The 19279-nt window shown below is 49.3% G+C and overlaps 4 protein-coding genes and 1 pseudogene across 4 annotated transcripts; all 5 read left to right on the top strand.

Annotated features, from left to right (window-relative positions):
* Window positions 1-1362: 1362 nt before the first annotated feature.
* Window positions 1363-2109, top strand: LOC117858215 (uncharacterized). Its single transcript, XM_034741240.2, has one exon. It carries the CDS (start codon window positions 1721-1723, stop codon window positions 1982-1984), a length of 264 nt encoding a protein of 87 aa, XP_034597131.1. The 5' UTR covers window positions 1363-1720; the 3' UTR covers window positions 1985-2109.
* A 3808-nt stretch (window positions 2110-5917) lies between these two features.
* LOC117854524 (uncharacterized) lies at window positions 5918-6713 on the top strand. Its single transcript, XM_034736745.2, has one exon. It carries the CDS (start codon window positions 6297-6299, stop codon window positions 6546-6548), a length of 252 nt encoding a protein of 83 aa, XP_034592636.1. The 5' UTR covers window positions 5918-6296; the 3' UTR covers window positions 6549-6713.
* A 6790-nt stretch (window positions 6714-13503) lies between these two features.
* LOC117854769 (ATP synthase subunit gamma, chloroplastic-like) lies at window positions 13504-13902 on the top strand. The gene has a single exon (XM_034737013.1). It carries the CDS (start codon window positions 13504-13506, stop codon window positions 13900-13902), a length of 399 nt encoding a protein of 132 aa, XP_034592904.1.
* On the top strand, window positions 13667-17045 carry LOC117857836 (DNA-directed RNA polymerases II and IV subunit 5A). The gene is made up of 5 exons (XM_034740712.2): window positions 13667-14135; window positions 14231-14785; window positions 14890-15069; window positions 15176-15289; window positions 16645-17045. The coding sequence occupies exons 2-5, from the start codon at window positions 14582-14584 to the stop codon at window positions 16768-16770; spliced, it is 624 nt and encodes a 207-aa protein (XP_034596603.1). The 5' UTR covers window positions 13667-14135; window positions 14231-14581; the 3' UTR covers window positions 16771-17045.
* A 145-nt stretch (window positions 17046-17190) lies between these two features.
* LOC117857835 (zealexin A1 synthase-like) lies at window positions 17191-19279 on the top strand (annotated as a pseudogene).

The following is a 19279-nucleotide window of genomic DNA, read 5'->3' as shown; positions in this document are numbered from 1 at the left end:
CGCAATACTAGCTGTCGTTCGGCAATCTCATGATCATACTCGTGGGCCACGCGCCCATGCCAATTGACTTGCAGCGTTTGCTGTTGGCTCACCGGTCACTCTCGGGGGTGTTTGGATCCTGGACTAATTTTCAGTTCGGGTCACATCGGATGTTTGTACCAATTAGAAGGACCAAACGTAAACTAATTATAAAAATAATTGCATAAGTCGTGGCTAATTCGTGAGATGAATCTATTAAGCCTAATTAATCCATGATTAGCACATATTTACTGTAGCACCGTATGATCAAATCATGGACTAATTAGGCTTAATAGATTCGTGTCGCGAATTAGCCTTTATTTCTGCAATTGGTTTTATAATTAACCTATATTTAGGAGGCGTTTGGTTCCCTTTACTTATTTTTAGCACATGTCACATCGAATGTTTAGATACTAATTAGGAGTATTAAACGTAGACTATTTACAAAACCTATTATATAAGTGGAGGCTAAACGGCGAGACGAATCTATTAAGCCTAATTAATCCATCATTAGCAAATGTTTACTGTAGTAACACATTGTCAAATCATGGACTAATTAGGCTTAATAGATTCGTCTCGCCGTTTAGCCTCCACTTATGTAATGGTTTTTGTAAATAGTCTACGTTTAATACTCCTAATTAGTATCTAAACATTCGATGTGATGGGTGCTAAAAATAAGTCAGTGGAACCAAACCAGGCCTTAATACTTCTCATTAGTACCTAAACATTCGACGTGACAAGATTAAGGGGGTGTTTGGATACACCCTCCTAAACTTTAGTACCTGTCACATCGGATGTTTGGATACTAATTAGGAGTATTAAATATAGTCTAATTATAAAACTAATTGCACAGATGGAGTCTAATTCACGAGATGAATCTATTAAACCTAATTAGTCCATGATTTGACAATGTGGTGCTACAGTAATGATGGATTAATTAGGCTTAATAGATTCGTCTCGCGAATTAGTATAGGGGTTCTGCGATTAGTTTTATAATTAGCTCATGTTTAGTCCTCCTAATTAGCATCCGAACATTCGATTTGACCCTCCTAAAGTTTAGCATCTCGTATCAAACACCCCTAAACTTTAATCACTGTTCCAAACGGCGCCGGTCAGTACCCTGACCAAATGTTTGACACAAGAAGTAGGGTTTGACTTGGGGAACAAACACAAAACATCGTCACGCTCGCATTGACGAGCCGTGCCGTGCAGGCGCACGCACACCCAGCTGCACCTGCACGGCACCGCGCGAGCCAAGTTGTCATCAAGTTGACGAAGCGAGCGGGCTTGACCGTGGCCCCGCTCCCGCCCTCAATCCCGGGTGCCCGGCATGCTGTTTTCCCTAAACCCAGCGGCCGCGAAGCCGCATCCTTGCAGTCGCAGCAGGCGGCATGCCCATCCAACAGGCAGGCCCCGCCCGGTCGCCATTCATGGCGCGCCGCCCCGTCGAAAACCACGCACCGCCCACCGTCCTTCCGCAGCGGCAGGGCGCACCACGCGCGCATAAAAATCTCCCGGCTCAGCCTCCCCTCCCTCTCCAGCCATCGCCGTTCCTAGCGCCATTCAGTTCCAAGCTGCTGCCACCACCACCACTACTAGTTTCCAACACCAGATCTGCACATAAGCAAAAGCGCACCACCGCTCCCACTGTCGGTATCCCACCGGTGCGATCGATCGATCGAGGCGCTGCTCGTCTCGTCCCATGGCGTCCATCGTGCTGCTGCTGTCGGAGCTGCTGGGCGGGGAGAGCGCCAGCGTGCTGGCGGCCGACCGCTACATCATGGGCGGCCGGCTCAGCCTGGGCCGGGAGTTCCGCCCCGCCGTGACGGAGGCGTCGGCGGCCAAGCAGAGCGAACGGCCGGCCGCCGGGGCAGAGAGGGCGCGGGAGGAGGAGAAGCAGAGGAAGGAGGAGTCGTTCGAGGACCTCGCCGTGTCCAGGATCGCAGTCGACGTCATGTGGCCTTAGAGAGCGTGATCTTGGTGAACGAGTCCTCTTGCCGCTTTGGACGCGTTCGTTGTGGCAAAGGCAACACACGCGCTCCTCTCGTGTAAATAGTACTATGCCGTAAACGGATTGCTCAATTTTGTCCAGACTTTTGTCCTGAAAATGTTCTCCGATCATGCTTGCGTCTTGCTTAGAAACAGGAACTACTCAAACTGGCAGAGTGGACAGCGAGTATCGGACCATCACTTCCAATCAGGGTACTTAGTAGTTAAGTGGAGTAGTAGATTATATACCACAGGACCTCCTCAAAAAAGTCAAAATACCAGATATGTTAAAAGTACACTCTACCTTTGTTACGCGCAAATCGGAAAGAGAGCGTCTTATACTCCAGCTGCGACATACCAACGAAGGGAAGGCCAACGTATATGGACCAAGCAGTCCATATAGATGGGATCCACACATAGTGGTTTTAGTTATTATCATTTGCACAATGTTAGGCCTTGTTTAGTTCCCAATTTAGGAGTGGCAAAATTGGCATTTTGCCATAAATGCGGCACTGTAGCGTTTCGTTTGTATTTGTGAATTATTGTCTAAATATTGACTAATTAGGCTCAAAAGATTCGTCTCGCAAAGTACAACAAAAATGTGCAATTAGTTTTTGATTTCGTCTACATTTAGCACTCCATGCATGTACCGCAAGTTTGATGTGATGGGGAATCTTCTTTTTGCATAGTGCCAAAGTTGGAAGTTAGGGGTGAAGTAAACAAGGACTTAAAAGAAAAAAGAGATAGTAAGCTGGGTCCCACAATTGAGTATTTGTTTATTGCTCATGGGTACCTAAATTATGGACTGCTACATGGAGTGTTCTACAATGTATTTGGACTGGTTGAGGGAATCGTTTATTGCTTTTAGACTACTTTTGCCTCCCATTGTGGTCGCCCTAAGACGATTCAAACTCATCCGTGCATTGCCAATTTTTGTTGCGAACTTACCGTGCAAGCTTTGAAAGTTGCTGCTGCGCGCGCTCTGTTACGGTGTTACCGCTAGCCTTTTTGCCACGGTGTGACGCGCTCGATCGCGTTCTGGATCCAAGCGGCGGGGCCTCGGCAAGGGCAGTCAGGTAGCAGAGATGCCAGCCGTCAGCCGCACGAGAACAGCGGCCGTCGGCTGACGCCAGCGACAACGTCAAAGAGCCGGCCGGATCGGACCGTCGCCTGATGCCGTCAAAAGTTTGCCAGTCGGCCGGAGCATATCCAACAACTCTCCATTTTTCTCTCTACTTGACTCTCTATTTGAGTTGGTAAAAATATTTCTCTTCATATTGAGTTGTTCGTTCCAACAGACTATCCATTTTCCACTCTCCAAATACCAACGGCTACCTTCAACTCTCCCTCTCCACACACTGACGTGTGGGTCCCACGCGTCATCCCCTTCCTCCCTCCTTCCTTTCCCCTTCTTCCCATCCCCCTCACTATCCCCCTCCTGCCTCCGCCGTCACACCACTGGCGCCCCCTCCCCATCCCTCTCCTGCACCTAGGCCTTGGAGCTGCTGGCGCTGGAACTCCGCCGGGAAGCGGCGGCCCGCAGACCCCGCTGGCGTCGGCTCGGACGGGAGGGCCGGCGACGATGCCGATGCGACGTGGGGAGGACGACAGCGCTCGACGGGGGAGCTCGCCGCACGGATCCAGGAGGTGCTTGACCTGGCGCGCCGCGTCGCGGTGTCTCCGCGGTGGATGGAGGCCGCCGGCTAGCTCCTCCCCGCACAGCCTTTGCTGTGCCGCTCCGTCCTTCCCGCCGGCTCCTCCCCGAGCTCCCTTTGCTCCGTCCCGACCAGTCGACGGTGACGCGGTGGCAACTTCCGAGAGGAAGCGACGTGTGAGGAAAGGGAAGATGTTGTGGCTGATATGGGGCCCACACTTGGCAAGGTAGATGGGAAGGCAGGTTGGGTTGACAAGTTTGGCCAACGGGAGGAGGGATTTGGCAATTCAGATGGGATAGCAAGGAAGATGGCAAGTCCGGAGCAAGATTTTCATATTGAGTTGCTAAATTTTAGCTTAGAGAGTTGGATAGCAACTCTCTTGGAGTTGCTCTATGATCAGGTACATGCATGCGCAAATCACATGAAGCCGTCGGCATCTTGATGAATCTGTCGTAATAATTAATCTTCGATCAAGGTAGCCTTCACAAGGATTTGTTTCCACCGTGTTGTTTACCGCGAGCGAATTCAACATTTCAATGCTATTTCCAGGCCTGGCGCGATGGCGGCGGCGAGAAACCGGCAGCAGGTGCGCAGCCGCGGATGCACCTGCACATCGCGGTCTAGGGATTACTGATCTTGATGCTTTCAATCGAGCACTTCGTTTGCGTTGGGGCTCTGGTTCCAATGAAAATACCCAGAGCGTCCCTAGGTTGGCATGGAGTTACCTGTTGATGAAGTGGACATGGCTCTTTTCGCCGCAGCAACGAAGGTAACGGTAAATAATGGGCGCACCGCTACCTTCTGGATGTCAAGTTGGTTCGATGGCAGCGCAAGGCTTTGCTCTTTTCACACCTGTACAAGCATAGCAAGATGAAGAATAGAACAGTAGCAGAGGCAATGTAGAATGACCAATGGATTAGAGATGTTACGCATGATCCCACGGTACCACTTCTGGATGAATTTGTCAAGCTATGGGGATTAATTGAGTATGTTCACTTTAATCATGACACAATAATTGGGACACGAACGGCTTCTGGTGAATACTCTGCAAGATCAGCATACGACATGCAGTTTGAAGGTGGTTTCTTCTCATCCTTTCCCAAGATGGTTTGGAAGGTCTGAGCTCCCTCCAGGTGCAAGTTTTTCATGTGGTTGCTCCTCCAAAACAGAGTTTGGACAGTCGATATATTGCTTCTCAGAGAATGGCTCAACTCTTATTTCTGCCCGATGTGTTACAGAAGTCTTGAGACGGCACATCACCTCTTCGCGGAGTGTCCAGCTACATCTTCTATTTGGCGAGCAGTCAGCAGTTGGTCTGGCTGTGCATCTCCGCACCCCGATGCTTGGAACGAAGATGCGGATTTGGTGGGTTGGTTCTTTGATTTGGCGGGAAGTGCTATGGACGCTGCAACGAAAGGAACTCACTCCCTGGCGGGAAGTGCTATGGACGCTGCAACGAAAGGAACTCACTCCCTCGCAACAACAGAATTTTCAACAATCTGGAGAAGCCGATAGCCAAGCTCGTTGATGACATCAGGGACGCTACTCGTCCGTGGTGCGTGGCGGGTGCCAACCATTTGGCTGCTCTAGTTGACAGACTCATTCGCGAGTAACCTATTTTCCTTCTGTTGTGGGGCTATTCCAATTCCAATGCCCCGGCCTGTCCATTAGGATGTACTCGGGAATCATTCCAAACTGCATCCGCGGCTGCGCACCAGGCGTGCTCGGCGCACCCGAACCGCGAGCCGCAAACCCGCCCACCGGCCGAGGCAGGCGAACCGGGCCAGGTTGCTGACAGAGGCGACAAGGCTGTGGGCTGGGATCCGCTGATTTCCGGCTGGCGGCTGCTCTCAGCAGCCTGGCTCTTCATCAGCCTGCACGACGAACTGACGAGCGAACCGACCACTCCGTTTGTCATGAATTTAAACAGCCAATTAACAGTGAACACATGAATGGCATATTCTTCTCACGCACGCTGATAAATAACTAAAAAATGGATGACGTAGGCACCCAAAGAGTAAGCAGACGCACCAACCAGGCAACCAAACACCAAACGCCGGGAGGCCCCTGTTCTGCGATCTGCCACCCGTCCGGTCCAACTTGATGACGCAATCAGCCGGTGGCCCCGTCCGCTCCTTCCTCAGTCATCAGGCTCAGGGAACATCTATGGTCTGTTCGGCTGGACTTATAAGCCGGCTGAAAAGTTGAAACGGTTAATTTGTTATGAGAGAAAAATATTATTCGGTGACTGATAAATCGGCTGATAAGCTGAAGCGAACATGCCGGGTGCACGCGAGGCACGCTGCTGTTTTGGTCGCCAGACGACCCAGCGGCGTCCGCAGCCAGCTGACGCCCGCGCAGGCGTATGCGCGCCCGCAAGGCGAGACAACACGTGACGAAATCCCGCGGCTGCATGCCAATGCCACGACCGGAGCAGCCTCACGCATCCTGCATAAATCTCCCGCCTCTCCCCTTCCGGAGCGCAGCAAACTGATTCCTCCGGTGCACAACCACACCAGCTCCTTCAGGAATCAGGAGTGTCCCTTCGCCCGTCTGTTCATTCCAATCCCACTCGTGCAGTCGTGCGATCCATCCATCGGGGGCTGCTTGCTGCTCATCTGTCATCTCATTCTCATGGCGTCCATCGTGCTGCTGCTGTCAGAGCTGCTGGGCGGCGAGAGCGCTAGCGTGCTGGCGGCCGACCGCTACATCATGGGCGCCCGCCTCAGCCCGAGGGAGTTCCGACCCGCCGTGACCGAGGCGTCGGCCACCAAGCAGAACGAACGGCCGGCCACCGGGACAGGGAGGGCGCGGGAGGAGAGGGGGAAGGAGTCCTTCGAGGACCTTGCGTCGTCCAGGATAGAGGTCGACGTGATGTGGCCCTGAGAGGGGCTTCAACCCAGTCATCCGTCAAGGACTAATTAGCTTTGGGTTGGACACTGGGCATGTCAATTTTTTTGTGTTCGTTGCATGACACGTACAGTATATATGCTCTGCTGCTCATTGCTTCCGGTTCTTTCTATTGAATATGTAGATACTATGTTCTTTCTATTCTAACTGACTGTTGGCTTCGTCGACATTTCACATAGAAAATCAGTCGCATACAGCAGATCGTTGCATAAGAATCTGCACATGTATGAAGAGATGTTGAATGGGCATCTGGGGTTTTTGAAGCTCGCTTTGCCATTTTATGTAGCTCAGCACATACGTGGCAAATGAGATCGATCATGTATGCATGTGTTATATTACATAACATGATTGTGGAGGCTCAAAGGGATACTTACACGGTTCACTACGCCCATTCATGAATTTTCCAAAGTACTGGAGATAGAAGAAGACATTAATTCGAGATCAAGATATGCATCCCCATCTCAAGGATGACTTGGTTGAGCACATATGGCAGCGATTTTGGAGGAGATCAATTTTAGCTATTTTATTTTATTAATGAAATTGATCTACTTTCAGTTTATCAGCATAGTCAAATTATAGTAGTTTACTCCATATCAACGCTTTCAGTTTCCTTCACGTGTATCTCGTGCGCAGCGTATTAGTCTGTTCTAGCACCCACTAAGGGATTGTTGTTTGGATAGAAGAGGATGGGAGTGGAACAAAGATGATTGAGTCTAAAATGAACAAATTTTCTTTCCAATCCCTTCCATTCCACCTCAACCCACTACTATCCAAACAAGTCCTAATTCTACGTACGTACTAGTGCTCCTAGGTAAAAAACTACAACTACCTGTTCACAACTATGAGAGAATTGTTGGTCTCCACCTTCATGCTAGAAAACCCACCTTTAGTCCAGTTGGTAAGGGATATAGATTCCGAAAAACTAAGCATGACTAACTATTCGAGATAAAGGAGGATCCTTTAGTCCCGGCTCATCACCCGGAACTAAAGACCTCCTTTAGTCCCGTTTGGTTTTACCAACCGTGATTAAAATGGTTGCAAAAAAATAAAAAAAAGAGGACGCGTGCCTGCCTTGTCCGCCGCTCGCCCGCCCGCGCTGGCCGCCCGCACGCCCTACTGTCCCTAGCAGGCCGGCTGCTGGGAGCCGGCCGCCCGGCCGCGCCAGCTCACGCCGTCGCCTCCGGTTGGCCGTCGCTCCCCCGCGTGGCACTGCCCTGCACCTCGCCATGCTGCCGTTCCTCCTTGCCACTGAGGGGCGAACAAAAGGGGAAGGGGAGGGGCAGTAGAGGGGGAGTAGGCGGGAGGGGGAGGGGGAAGGGGAGAGAGAGGGAGGGGAAGGGGCGGCGGGAGTGAGGGAGAGGGGGCGGCGGGCAGAGAAGAAAGGGAGAGGAGGGGGGCGGCGGCAGGAGTGTCGGGCATACATCCCCGGGCCCACCAAAAGACCTGTACGGACCCACATAGGGAGACATACACCAAGACGAACCAGGACATGGAGACTACGGTACAGGGTAGCGTAGACTACATGAACTCCCAGAGACTAGTCGTAAGGCAAGGAAACTACTCTTCCGAGTTGGAGTAGTACTCTGTAACCGTATCCGACTAGTACTCTTGTGAAACAACTACCCTGTAACCCTGCTCCCCCGATATATAAGGGCGGGCAGGGACCCCCTTCAGGACAACTTCAATCCAATACAACTGTTGATGCAAAATCCTGGCGGTGGTGGACTCTGCATCAGCACATGAAGACCTGGAAGATCTGCTTAACTCCAGTGCAGAATCCAAATTAGCGGGTGTGGCGTGCGCGGGCGTGCCAGTCAGTTTGACCATTCAACTGGCAAGGAGATGATAGTCGTTGTGAAGTTCGAGGCAACCGGCCAATTAGGCCAATATAATCCTAGCACAGTAGCGATAATGGTGCAACAAAATAAATCATGACAAATATATCGGCTGCGAAGCTGATTCCAGGACCTTGATGAATGTGAGTGATTTATCGGCCAGCCAGCCGATTTAATATAATTTACAATAACCATCAGCCAAACGGCCGATAGAAAACATGATGCTGTTAAGTTGTTGCTCCACCATAGCTAGAGCCACGAGCCGATGAGATCTAAACTAACGTCACCATCAATATTTCTAGGTGAAACCACAACGATGCGCCCGGTAGTTGCAGTCTAGAAATATTTAGCAGGATGTTAATCTGAACCCCGCTAGCCGATGAATCCAATCACAACGGAACTTACTCCCAACAATACTCGAAGGATGGCCAAGATTAAGATGCAACAGGCTATTAAATGATCTATCATCTATGATGAACCAATCTAAAGCTAATTAAAGCAAATTGAACGGCAAGACGAAAGAACAGATAAATATCAGCCGATGCAAGCTTAATCAAGGCAGGATAACTGGTGAATACCGTAGATTGAGATAGAAGCGATGCGCCGTAAGTCGAAGATCCAAGATACTCGATAACTGGTAGATGAAACTAGACGAAACCACCGTGATGCGCCCGGTGGTTAAAGCCTAGAACACCTGGTGACGGAACTTGCAGCTCGCCGGAGATCGAAATCGATGCAGCCCAGCTTGCTAGAAGGAACTCGTCGGGAAGCTACATTACTCCTACTCCTAATGCATTGGCATGAAGGCGAAAAGTAAACGTAAATATGTTTGTTTATTGATCATGTGATAAAAATTACAATAGCCACGTCCCTTTATATTTATAGGGCGGACGTTACATAATTGGCATCTAACCACATAAAAGGCATCTAACCACGTAAAAGGCAAGTCATGTATACAATCTTTTCTAATAAAAAACTCTATCTCTAACTAACCCAACTTTATCTCTAAAATATTTTATTCTATAAAACAACCTCACGTGCATGCAAAGTGCATCAAACAACACACAGGACGTAGGGTATTACGCGATCTAGCAGCCCGAACCTGTCTAAATCGCGTCCCTACGTGACCATCAAGTTCCTGATTTCAACGACGCCCACCAACCAAAACTCTAACCCGGATACTCTCCTGGTAGGTTGCCGGGTATAAAACACCGACAGCTGGCGCACCAGGTAGGGGGGAGTCACCAAAATTCTCCACACGAATTCGATGGCTCAAGTCATCATCAAGCCTACATTCGCATTTAAAGCTAGCGCGAGCGTTCGTCTTCGGCTCCTGGGTCTACGTCACCGACAACGCTGGAAGCTTCCACCGCTACATTGCGGAGGCTCCGGAGAAGAAGCACCTCGACAACACCCCCCGTTGACAAGCTACGGAGGATTTCATCGAGAAATTCAGGAAAAATTTCAATCTGGCAAATCAAGAATTCGACTACCAGTTGGATTCTCCAACAACTCAGACTGGCTCTCACAAGCAGGCAATCAAGCCAACGTGCGAATCGGATACAACTCCGAGTCAATTTCCGTTTTGACTCCGAAATGCGGCCCTAGCTCATCAATCAACTCTGTCCAAAGTCCAGTTCGGATCGAAGATGATTGAGGGCCACGACTTCGACCACCACTCGGACTCTAGTGAAGAAGTGCCTTTATCAGGCCCGCAGCAAGGCCTTTATCAAGCCCGTAGCAAGGCCTTTATCAAGCCCGTAGCAAGGCCTGGTAATCACATCAACACCATAAGGCAGATTTGTCTACTGGCCAGGCATGAGGCCATCTTTCCTCGCCCAAGACAACGAGTCACGCCTCATTGCACACTTGGATAACCTCCCAAACTGTACAATTTCATAAGGTTCAATGTCGTCACGGACGACTACGACAAATTCTTGGATGACATGTGCACCTTGATCATCCAAAACGACAACAATTGTCAATATGTGATAGACCAAAGCAACCACTTGTTCAACAGAATGTGAAGCATAAACTATTCAAGTGGTTGATACTAGAGCTACTCAGCTCCAGAGATAACAAAGTGATGCCATGCATCAAGACAACCTTTACATCAACGGCTTCACCAATTGCGATGATGATTGGTTCATCTTCACCAACCATGGATCCATCGAGGAAAGGGTAATGGGGGTAAGGGGTGGAGGGAAGAGGTGGGGTGGGAGGCGCTAAGGGGTGTAAGGGGGGTTCAAGCCCCTACCTCCCTAGAAGCAATGGAGCCCCCTTCCATTTCTAAGGAGAAAAGAGTAAGAAGGTAGAAGAGGAAGGAGAAGAAGAGGAAGGAAATGAAGAAAAAGGGAGAAGAACCCCTCTCCCACATGCTCAATGGCTCGATGCCCCGTGTGGCATCTGAGGGCGGCGTCTTCGACCTTAAGCCTTGCCGATCAGTCGGGCGAAAATGGCGGCGGATAGTCGCTTGGCTTGGTGGACTTTGATTCCTGAATTTACATTTGTTCATATTACCCGATGTATTAGGGTATGCCTAATCTGGATACCCTTCACCAGGTGCCTTTGACTTTTTTCGCGACACTATATAGATACGTGAAGAATTGCATGCTTGGCACCTTTGACTTTTTCCGCGATATTGTACATAGCTCAGAAGTTGAATATTTTTTGCGGGGCATGTGGTTTGAAGAGGGATAGTAACAGGTGGGGACTTGCAAGATTGAATTTGAAGTTCAAAAATAAAATAATAACTGAGAAAAATATCGATATACTAATATTTACTTTGAACACATCATCCGTATGAAATGATATAAATGATATATTTGATAAAAAAACACGTATCTTGGAAAGGAAGGTATTATTAGACAAATTCCAAAACTAAGAAAAATTAATTCTCCAAACAAAATCTAGAACTATATAATCCATAGGATTATAGTCAAATAAGAAACCACCGGAGGCAGTAGCTTGCCAGCTTACTGCTTTTTTTTTTTTAATCATGAGGACAAGGCGTGGAGCAAGTATTAAATATGTTGTCCTCTTTTTTTAATCTGTATGTAGTACGGACCACTACAAGAACATTCACCCGCTCGTTTTATCCTATTTTTTAATCCTTTTGATTATAAGTTACTATTTTATACTTTCATGCTTTCAACATTTTGAATAACCAGATTCAACAATTCTCGAAACACCTTCCAACAATTAGAAAAACTACCTCAACGTTTATGAAAAATGTTGGAAAATATCATATTCAACATTTCTTAAGATCTAATTTAACATTTTGCAAAAAAGTGTTTCAACATTTTAATGTAAATGTTGAGGCAATATGGAAAAAAATAAAAAGTTAAATGTTGAGGTAATATAGAAAAATGTTGAAACAACGAGTCTAAATGTTGAAATGGTTCATGCAAACAACATTTATAAAAAATGTTGGAAAAATATCATATTCAACATTTCTTAAGGTCTAATTCAACATTTTTGCAAAAAAAAAGTTTCAACATGTTTATGAAAATGTTGAGGTAATATAGAAATTTTTTTGAAACATTATAAAAATTTAAATGTTGATGTAATACAGAAAAATGTTGAAACAACATAAAAATGTTGAAACCGTAAATCTAAATGTTGAAATGGTTCATGCAATTGTTGCAATATTTATTTTTTATTAAAGAATATGCATATTGGATCTCATTTTGTTATATTAATTCTAAGTAATCTCATGGTTTAAATGGATTTGAAAAATGATGAGCAGTTTAGTAGATAAGTAATTCTAAATGAAGTAACGTTCCCAACCTGTCAGTTGCTCACCTCCTACCCATCTGGCAACCAACAGTTGCTCGCCACGTGTGTGCACATGACGTGCCTGCTGTATGGGTGCATGCTTGGCTACGCTCCTCTGCTAAATCTGATCCGTCCACACCTGGAACACGAATCTCAAACACTTGTAGATTCATAAGGGCATGTTTGGTTTGAGTAGTAAGCAACTTATTTGCTTACGAAACTAATCACCCTTTCTTATTGGGTTGCTTATGGGGCTGCTTATTTTTAGCAAATAAGCAACACAAGAGTTGCTTATGGGGATTAAAAGGTGCACTTTACACCTCCTACCCTCATTCAATGCACTCTACTCCTCTCTCTCTCTCTCCAAACAGCTAGGGGCAAATATGATAATGTCCACCTCATTCAATGCTCATAAGCAAGAGTATCCAAACAGCTAGACTAAAAATAAGCAACTTCAAATAAGCAACTTTAAGTTGCTTATAATAAGCAACTCAAACCAAACATGCCCTTCCAGAAGATAGGATTTCCGTTTCTTCTTGTGAATCGATTTTTAACTTGCGACCAGCGCACGATTATCCGGTCCCACACTAAGGCTGAATGCACTCGTCGTACTCTATTTCCATACTTTAAAAGGAATATTCTATCCTAGTCATCGAGATTCTTTCCTCCGTACCAATTTCTCCTGCACCCGTGTTACTCTATAGGTAATCCTCTATACCAACTACCTTATATTTTATTCACCCCTCTCCCCTCCCCCAACTGTTCCCCTTCCTCTCTCTCCTCCCTATCTCCCCGACGCCTCGCCTCCTAGGCCACTTCCCCGCCGACCTCCAGGGCCTTCTCCCCGCCGGCCCCCCTCCCCCTCCTCCACGGCCGGATCCTCCTCCCCGCCAGCTCCTCCTCTTCCTCCCCGTCGCCCCCTTCCCCCTCCTCCCCGCCGGCTCCTCCTCTTCCTCCTCACCGGCCCCCTCCTCCCCTCGACGCCTGCGCCCACCTCTTCCTCCCCGCCGGTGCCCTCCTCGTCCTCCCCGCCGGCGCCCTCCTCGTCCTCCCCGCCGGCGCCCTCCTCCCCTTGACACCGGCCCTCCTCTTCCTCCCCACCAACCCCCTTCTCCCCTCCCCGCTGGCCCCCTCCTCTTCCTCCCTGCCGGCCCAACGACGACGCGCCCCCGCCCCCGGCTCTTGCTCCCCCATGCCTGTGGTGGTGGCGTAGGTGGATGTAGCTCAGTGCCCCTCCCCCCGCACGGCGACGGCTCGCCAGCAGCGCCTCCTCCACCCGGCAGCACTCCTCCACCCCACGCTCTGGAGGCAATGGCCTCATGGTGCGGTGCTCCCTCCGCGAGCTCCACAGCCGCATCGACTCCGTCAGCAACACGCAAAAGATCACCGAGGCCATGAAGCTCGTGGCCGCCGCCAAGGTCCGACGCGCGCAGGACGCCGTTGTCTCCTCCTGCCCCTTCTCGGAGGCGCTTATGGAGGTCCTCTACAATATGAATCAGAAGATCCAGACGGAGGACATTGACCTGCCGCTCACCTGCACCCGCCCTGTCAAGAAAGTGGCCCTCGTGGTCCTCACCCGTGAGCACGGCCTCTGCAGCAGCTTCAACAACAACGTGCTCAAGAAGGCGGACACCCGCATCGACGAGCTCATGCAGCTGGGCCTCGCGTGGCGGCGGCTATCCGGCGGCAGTGGTGGCGGTCTGACGGCAAAGTTCTGAGCGGAGGCACAAGAGGGAGGTCGTTGGGGCAGCAGCCTCGGGAGGCGCATAGCTGGCATCTTGGGCTTCCGCTAGGAGTAGCGGACAGGGCGGCCGTCCGCTTGGTAGCAGAAGCCTCGCAGTACCGTGGTGCGGGGTTTTTTCCGCTATCGCAATACTGGAGGATGGTTTGCAGTGTCCCATTGCAGACAGCCTAAGGGCCAATTTGGTAAAAGAAGTCGGAGCTGGAGGAGGTATTTTTTTTTGGCTTCAGCTTCTCCATATAAAACAATTTCGGCTCCTTTAGTGCTCCAGGGGTGGAGTCGTTTTTGACCAATCGGTTTGGTAGGATTACAGCTGTAGCCGCAGAATAAGCCCGAGGAGCTCAGCCAAACTGAACTCCTACGTCTGGGCAGCCTGGGCTTTAACATCCACACAGTAAGCCCAGCGACCCAGCCTGTTCGGGAAGCCCGTTACTACCGAGTCACCGTCTGCGCGAGGCGAGTCCGGCCGCCCCCGTCGGCCGTCGCACAGTGCCGCCGCGTCTCCTTCCCCCAAAGCCCCCTTTCCCAAACCCTACCTGCGGGCACCCGCGCGCCTCTCCCGCCTTCCATTCGCGCCGGCGCTGCTCCCGTACCCGCAAACCCCCTCTCAGAACCCACCGGAAGCAAGCGTAAAAGCGGGGGCAAGGCCGAGAGCGATGGCCTCGTCGGAGGGGGAGACGAACCGGCTGTGGCGCATCCGGCGCACGTTGATGCAGATGCTGCTCGACCGCGGGTACATGATCCTTGAGAAGGACGACATCGGCCTCAAAAGGGAGGCCTTCATCGACCGCTACGGCGACCCCGTTCGCCGCGACGACCTCGTCATCAACCGCTACAAGAAGGACGACCCCGCCGACCAGGTCCCCCTCCCCTGTTGTTCCGTTAATCCCCTTTGCCGCCGCCGCTTCGCCCCTTCCTCCGCCACCGCAGCAGCGTAACCCTAGCCGTGTCGCCCCCCCTGCAGATCTACGTGTTCTTCCCGAACGAGCCCAAGCCCGGTGTGAAGACGATCAGGAACTACGTCGAGAAGATGAAGCAGGAGAACGTCTTCGCCGGCATACTCGTCGTGCAGCAGGCGCTCAGCGCGTTCGCACGCAGCGCCGTGCAGGAGGTCTCCCAGAAGTACCATCTCGAGGTCTTCCAGGTCCACTCTCTAATTCCTCCTTGCCGCATTGGCATATCTCCTTGTCAGTATGTGCGCTGCTCTTTGCAAAAAACGGTGGCTGATGCTTAATTCGATGGCTGTGCAGGAAGCTGAGCTTCTTGTGAACATTAAGGAGCATGTCCTAGTGCCGGAGCACGAGCTCCTGACACTGGATCAGAAGAAGAAGCTGCTAGAACAATACACTGTGAAGGAAACCCAGGTCAGATAACTTCCCCTTCTTTCATCAGTCTGGCCTGACTACTTAGTGTTTATAAAGCATTATCATTCTAAAATTTATTCTTGTGTTAAACTCTTCGTATTAAGGTTTTATATACAGCATTTGCACGAAGAATGCCTAGGTCTGCATATTGGGAATTGATTGTCCTCCCATGATTTTCATGAAGCAATAAGATACTGAACTTTGAGTTATTTTCAGCTTGTTGGCGTGCTGTAGCTTGCTAGCATATTTGTTGTTTGATTTTTGTTACCTCATTGAGAAATGACAAAGCGCATAAATGCCCGTTTGATTTTAGTTACTTCATTGAGAACCGACAGAGCAAATGTTTTCAGGCAAATTGACAATCTGCATTAGTTATTATGATTTAAACAACAAAAGGACCTGTGACATGTATCGATTGGTAAAATGTTATAGAGAAATCTAAAGTGCCGAAGTTTCAACCTTATTTGGCCTGGCTATCTATTTGTTTTCCCAATGTGTGAAGAAAATAAGTTCACCCATAGTTAACCTTTATTGATTTTGTTACTGCCAAATTGCATTGAGACTACGACTGTTAAGTATAATGCTGTGGATCATCAGTCAGGATTACAAGAGCTGTGTATGATTTCAGACTTTCAGTAAAGAAGATCGATAAAGTGTAACATGCGAAATGTCATCTGAGATGCTAAAAGAGTAGGTGGGAATGGGAGGAACCACAGTGGTAGTAGAAAAATATATTGGAGCAGAAATGTAGATAAAAACCTCATTTGTACTCTAAACAAGAGATTCAAATACGTAATCCGAAAATAATTAAATAATACTTTCAGAAGTTATTAGAACTAGTTGACTGGTAATTGATTGCAGTGCATATTAAATTAGATAGTGTTACGAATGAAACTATGGTGACCCTGCAATGGCCACAGGCCACAGCCACAGCCACAGCCACAACCCCTCGTGCTTTAAAGTTATTTTATAGCCACATTAAATAAAACTGCACACCATAGCTTGGTTTTCAACCAATCTTGCACCCTTACGTGGCAGCCTTATCTTATGTCCTGGTTCTGCTGCAGGTGCTTAGCTCTTTTACTAGGGGTCTTTATCTGAGCAGTTGGTTTCCTAATATCATAAATTTTCTCCTTGCGTTACATTTATTTATAGAGCAATAATGCGAAGGCTGTGTTTGGCAGGTGCCAGTCACCCCTTTCACTTAGTTGCGCCATCTTGCTTTCATCAAGCTTTAGATGTCTTAACAAGGATTTGCTGTGATTAGACGAAGAAACATTTCTTTGCATCCTAATTACATCACAACCTCTTCCGATGCTTTGTGTTCTGATGATATCGAACTGTCTATGATACAGCTCCCTAGGATTCAGATTACAGACCCAATAGCAAGATACTACGGCATGAAGCGTGGGCAGGTTGTGAAGATCATCCGAGCCAGTGAGACTGCTGGAAGATATGTCACCTACCGCTACGTTGTCTGAACTGAGCTTCGCTACATTCTCATGGCTTGAAACATTTGCTGCCGCTGAGAATCAGAAGTACCTTCGGAGTGCCGTGGTGCTTTTCCTGAGTCATTACGCCTTTTTAGCACTAGAAATAGAAATAGTTTTCCTGTAGCTGTAGCTGTGTTCCATCTCATTTTAGTGAATCATTGTGCTGATTTGAAGAGGACAAGCTTTGACCTGTCTCGACCTCCACCTCCAGTTGCCAGGATGCTATGTTAATTCATGCCTTCTGGAGGCAATTGTTTGTCTGACGGGGAGGGGTAGTCTGGTTTCTGAGATTCAAGCACGAGGCTTTTGTCTGATGCACGCATGACCTGCAAATCTCTTTATATATACTAACACCTCAGTAGGCCACCTCAGTAGGCTATCACAAAAACAAAAACAACATAAAACACCTGATCTACCTGTCCATGGCTCTCCTGTCAATGGAGCAAGCAACGTGCCTCCTCTACCGTACCTGTCCATGACTCTCGTCTTCCCATTCCTACTTCTCAAGCAGCTCAGGCGTCGTGGTCGCGGTGGCGTTAGGCTGCCACCAGGCCCGTGGCGGCTGCCGGCAGCCTGCACCACCTTATCGGCAAGCCGCTCGTCCACCGCGCCCTGTCCGACCTCGCCTGGAGCCTGGACGCGCCGCTCATGTACCTCGAGCTCGGGCTGCACCACCTTATCGGCAAGCCGCTCGTCCACCGCGCCCTGTCCGACCTCGCCTGGAGCCTGGACGCGCCGCTCATGTACCTCGAGCTCGGCAAGGTCCCCGTCGTGGTCGCTTCGTCCCCAATCGCCGCCGGCGAGATCATGCGGGCGCACGACGCCACCTTCGCGTCGCGGCTGGCGTGGAACACGACCGTCAGGATGGCGAACGCCGACGGGTACGGGCTGGGGTTCGCGCCATACAGCGACCTGTGGCGGCAGCTTCGGAGGATCAGCGTCTCGGAGCTGCTCGGCGCCCGGCGCGTCCAGTCGTTCCGCCGCGTCCGGGAGGAGGAGGCGGCCCGCCTCGCCGCCGCCGTCGCGGCGACCTCGCCGGGCGAGCCAGTGAACGTGGGCGAGCGCGTCGCCGTGGTGATCGCCGACTCGACGGTGCGCGCCATGATCGGGGACAGGTTCGAGAGGCGGGAGGAGTTCTTCGAGGCGGTCGAGGAGCTGAACAAGCTCACCGCGGGGTTCAGCCTCGGCGAAGTCCCGTCCTCGTGGTTTGTGAGCTTCATTGGCGGCGGCGTAGCACGGCGAGCGTATGCGAGCCACCTCAAGAGTCAAGACCTTCGAGCTCATCGAACATGCCATCAGACAACACGAGGAGCGGAGGGCCACAATCGTCCTCCTGAGAATACAGAGGGAAGGTGGCCTCAGTGTTCCTCTCACCATGGGAAGCTTCAAATCACTTATCTTTGTAAGTGCAGACTGTGCAGTTGCTAGCTTCAAGATTGCAGCTGCTTAGTACTGTGTTTTCCCTTCAGTTTCATCCTTTTCTTTATATCAATATAATGTTTCTATTATTTTTGTACCTGGTCTGAATTAAAATCTTTCAATGCAAGTAGGATCTATTCGGCGCAGGAAGTGAGACATCAGCAACTACTCTGCAATGGGCCATGTCGGAGCTCATGAGAAACCCGAATACGATGAAGAGAGCACAAGCCGAATTGCGCAGCGTTCTTAATGGAAAGCCAAAAGTCACCGAGGACGATTCGACACCAATAAAGTACCTGAAGCTTGTTAGCAAACAGACATTGAGGTTGCATCCAGCTGCACCACTTCTTGTCCCAAGAGAGTCCAGGGAGTCGTGCAAGATCCTTGGGTATGATGTGCCATAGGGAACAACAATGTTTGCGAACGCATGGGCACTTGGTAGAGATCCTAAACATTGGAAAGATCCTCAAGAGTTCAAGCCCGAGAGGTTATTTGCTTATGCATAAGCAACTTATAAGCAACTCTATAAGCAAGAGTGTTTGGATTATAAGCAACTTATTTGCTTATTTTTAAGTTGCTTCTGGATAAGCAAAGGAAACCAAACAGGCCCTAAATGATAGTACAATTGATTTTAACGGCACAGACTTTGAGTACATACCATTCGGTTAGGGGTGAAGAATATGCACCGGCATACTATTAGCGCACTCGAACATGGAACTTTACCACTTCGATTGGACTCCTACAATCGGGGTGAAGCCGTCTGAGCTTGATATGACAGAGGAAATAGGCCTCAGTGTTCGAAGGAAGAATGATCTGCACTTGCATTCTATTGTCTTTAATTATCAGTGATCGTGAATTCCTATGCAGTTATACATGTTCTATACAATAATGATTCTACCAATAAAAGCTGATGCATATGATTTATAGCTTTAACTCTTACAGAAGAAAACACACAACCTTCACTTTGGTGTGTCAATGTAATCTAGATGTGCTAAGAGCAAGAGAAAATATCATAGTATACCTAGCATCAAATTGAATTGCCATAACTTTCGTTTGAATTGAAAACATTTATGGTTTA

This window comes from Setaria viridis, chromosome 5 (assembly GCF_005286985.2).
Source record: "Setaria viridis chromosome 5, Setaria_viridis_v4.0, whole genome shotgun sequence".
In the NCBI taxonomy this organism is placed as follows: domain Eukaryota; kingdom Viridiplantae; phylum Streptophyta; class Magnoliopsida; order Poales; family Poaceae; genus Setaria; species Setaria viridis.
Note: the sequence above shows the minus strand (reverse complement) of the source record. Positions and strands in the feature narration are given on the sequence as shown.

Coding starts and splice junctions, on each gene's coding strand:
- LOC117858215 (XM_034741240.2), top strand. CDS start 1,721: ATGGCGTCCATCGTGCTGCTGCTGTCGGAGCTGCTGGGCGGGGAGAGC.
- LOC117854769 (XM_034737013.1), top strand. CDS start 13,504: ATGGTGCGGTGCTCCCTCCGCGAGCTCCACAGCCGCATCGACTCCGTC.
- LOC117854524 (XM_034736745.2), top strand. CDS start 6,297: ATGGCGTCCATCGTGCTGCTGCTGTCAGAGCTGCTGGGCGGCGAGAGC.
- LOC117857836 (XM_034740712.2), top strand. CDS start 14,582: ATGGCCTCGTCGGAGGGGGAGACGAACCGGCTGTGGCGCATCCGGCGC. Junction 15,070..15,175: donor ACCATCTCGAGGTCTTCCAG/GTCCACTCTCTA, acceptor ATGGCTGTGCAG/GAAGCTGAGCTTCTTGTGAA. Junction 15,290..16,644: donor ACACTGTGAAGGAAACCCAG/GTCAGATAACTT, acceptor TCTATGATACAG/CTCCCTAGGATTCAGATTAC.